Source organism: Merops nubicus, unplaced genomic scaffold (assembly GCF_000691845.1).
Source record: "Merops nubicus isolate BGI_N331 unplaced genomic scaffold, ASM69184v1 Scaffold45078, whole genome shotgun sequence".
Classification (NCBI taxonomy): domain Eukaryota; kingdom Metazoa; phylum Chordata; class Aves; order Coraciiformes; family Meropidae; genus Merops; species Merops nubicus.
The window spans coordinates 1-2,446 of record NW_008628516.1 but is presented as its reverse complement, the minus strand read 5'-3'; the positions used below and the strand labels follow the sequence as shown (position 1 = coordinate 2,446).

The following is a 2,446-nucleotide window of genomic DNA, read 5'->3' as shown; positions in this document are numbered from 1 at the left end:
CAGGGCCAGGGCGACGCAGACAGGGGCGATGACCGCAGCGCTGTCACACCGCAGCACCGAGACCGGCACGTCCCTCACCAGCCTGCCCTGGTAGCCAGGCGGGGAGTAACACGTGTAGCCCTGGGGCCAGCCCTGGCCAAGGTGTCCCATGCCCGCCAGCACCTGGAGTGCCCCGGCCCCGGAGCACGAGCAGTTGTAAGGGTTGCCGGCTGCAGCCAGGTCCTGCAGGTGCCCCAGGAGCTTCACCTCATCCCATGGCAGCTCGTTAATGGAGTTGTTGTTTAGGTGGAGAGTGTCCAACTTGGGGCAGTTCCTGATGGAGGGGACAGCCTGCAGCAGGTTTTGGCTCAAGAAGAGCTTCTTCAGAGAACTGAGGGAGACATCTACAGCATGGAGGTGGTTGCAGCTCATGTCCAGCACTTCTAGGCTGGGAGGCAAAGGGGTGAGAACTCCTTCCAAGCCAGCGTCGGACAAGTTAAAAATTTGGAGGGACGCTGGCCACTGGCAGGAGGAGGACGAGTCTGCCCTGAGCTTGTTCTGGCTGAGATCCAGATGCCGGAGCTCCCGCAGCAGCCGCATGCTCTGGCACACGCTGTGGTAGGACACCAGGCTGTTGTGCTGCAGGCTCAGCGTCTGGAGCCGAGGGAAAGCCCCCTCGCAGAAGGCCGGTGCCAAGCTCTCGTCCCCGAGGCTGTTTTGTGCCAGGTCCAGGGAGCGCAGAGCTCCAAACACCCTCCCGATGGCACAGGGCAGGCTGGTGACGCGGGAGGCGGTGACAGCCAGCTCCTGCACGGTCTCCAGCCAGCTGCTCAGACTAGAGAAGTCCTTCTCGCGGCCTGTCAGCGGGGCAGAGGTCACGTTGTGGAAGTGCAGGGACAATACGGGCAAATCCTGGCCGGCCATTTCACCCCAGCTGCCTCTTCCCTTGAAAACACAGCTCTCAAACACCAGCTCCTGCACCTGGGTGTAGGAGAAGAATCTCAGGACTCGGGCGAGGAGTATCTCAGGCACCAGCAGATCACCAAAAATTATTTTCCTGACGAGAAGGGAGCCCAGCATGTCAGTGGTGGAGGAGTCGAGGTTGCTGATGGGGAAGGCTATGTATCTCTCCAGTTCTCCACCCCGAAACTCCACGACAGAGGCCGCAAGGCACTGGATGATGCTGCCCACGCTCTCCTCGGACAGGTTGTAGCACACACAGTGCTCCTGAGTGCGATTGAAGAAACATCTACCTTCAGCATCCACCAGCCCCAGCCCCAGGAGGAGGAGAACAGCCACGGTCATGGCAAACAACCTAGAAATGAGGAGAGCAACGGTGAAAGGCAGCAGCACTCCTGTGGCAGCTGAGGGGACTGTCCAGATCCAGATCCAGATCCAGATCCAGATCCAGATCCAGCCAACTTCCAGGGCTGGCTTGGGCAGGTTCAGCCCTCAGGGCCATGGCACTGACCTCATCCCTCCTGCCCAACTGCCTTGGTGTGGTCAGCACACCCCGTCAGCACCCGCCTGGCTCCTCAGCCGTGACTCACGGCAAAGCTCAAACCACCAGCGGAACATCCGAGAGCTACTCCTGTGCCATCGTTTCTTGGCAGGGAGCTGGTGGCACTGGTCTCACCCCACCCTGGAGCAGGGTTTCAGCAGGGCAGGGTGGCTCCTCCTGACACAGTACCCGCGGGCTCCGCTCTTTTCTGCCCAACCTGCCTTGCTGCAGATTCCTCTTCCTAAGTGACCAGAAAATCCCATGGATCAGGAAAAACTGGAACCATGGAGCCAGGGACAGTGAGTTGATACCTTGCTCTGAGCGCAGGATGGGAGAGCCACAGCTCTGCTTGTTTCTCTGTGGTGTGCTCAGTAATCTGGGGCAGGAAATTGCAACAGAGAACTTCACATTTTCCTTCTCACTCAGCAGTTTGATTCACTACCAGCCTCCAAGGGGATGGTGGAAAAGAACTTTTGAGGGTCTCTACGTGTCCCCGCCAGCACTGAGCACCGCTCTGCTGTCCAGCTGCCAGGACAGTCTTACCAACAGATCGCAAAAAGCAACAAGCCAAGATTAAAAGCTCCTAAGAACGTGCTGACTCAGCTGTTTGCACTCAGACGAGGGTGGCGAGGAGTTTTTGGGGGTCGCCAGCCCCACCTCCTGCTTTGAGCAGGTCTGTAGCTGGCCCTAGCCCTAATCGGTCACAGCTTTTTCTAGCTGCCTCTCAAAAACCTCTGAGGACGGGGCTCTCCCTACCTCTCCGTGCCGTGGCGGGGTGCACCACCCTCCGGGGGACGAGCTCTGCCGCAGCCCTTGTGCGAGGTGCCCCTCGCTCGGCAGGTCCAAGCGCCGGGTGTTTGCCCAGTGACTCACCGCCCAGCTCACACCGAAACGTTTCGTTGCCCCGTGGCTGTTTCCTCCAGCGGCTGCCAAACCCGGGGCTCAGGTGCCAATGCTCCTGCAAGG

General features: G+C 59.7%; 1 protein-coding gene across 1 annotated transcript; it reads right to left on the bottom strand.

The window, feature by feature from the left end:
- Positions 1 to 6: 6 nt before the first annotated feature.
- On the bottom strand, positions 7 to 1,284 carry CD14 (CD14 molecule; the record flags this gene model as incomplete). The annotated part of the gene is made up of 1 exon (XM_008946664.1): positions 7 to 1,284. A coding segment is annotated over exon 1 (1,278 nt), but the record flags the coding sequence as incomplete, so codon positions are not given.
- Positions 1,285 to 2,446: the final 1,162 nt, after the last annotated feature.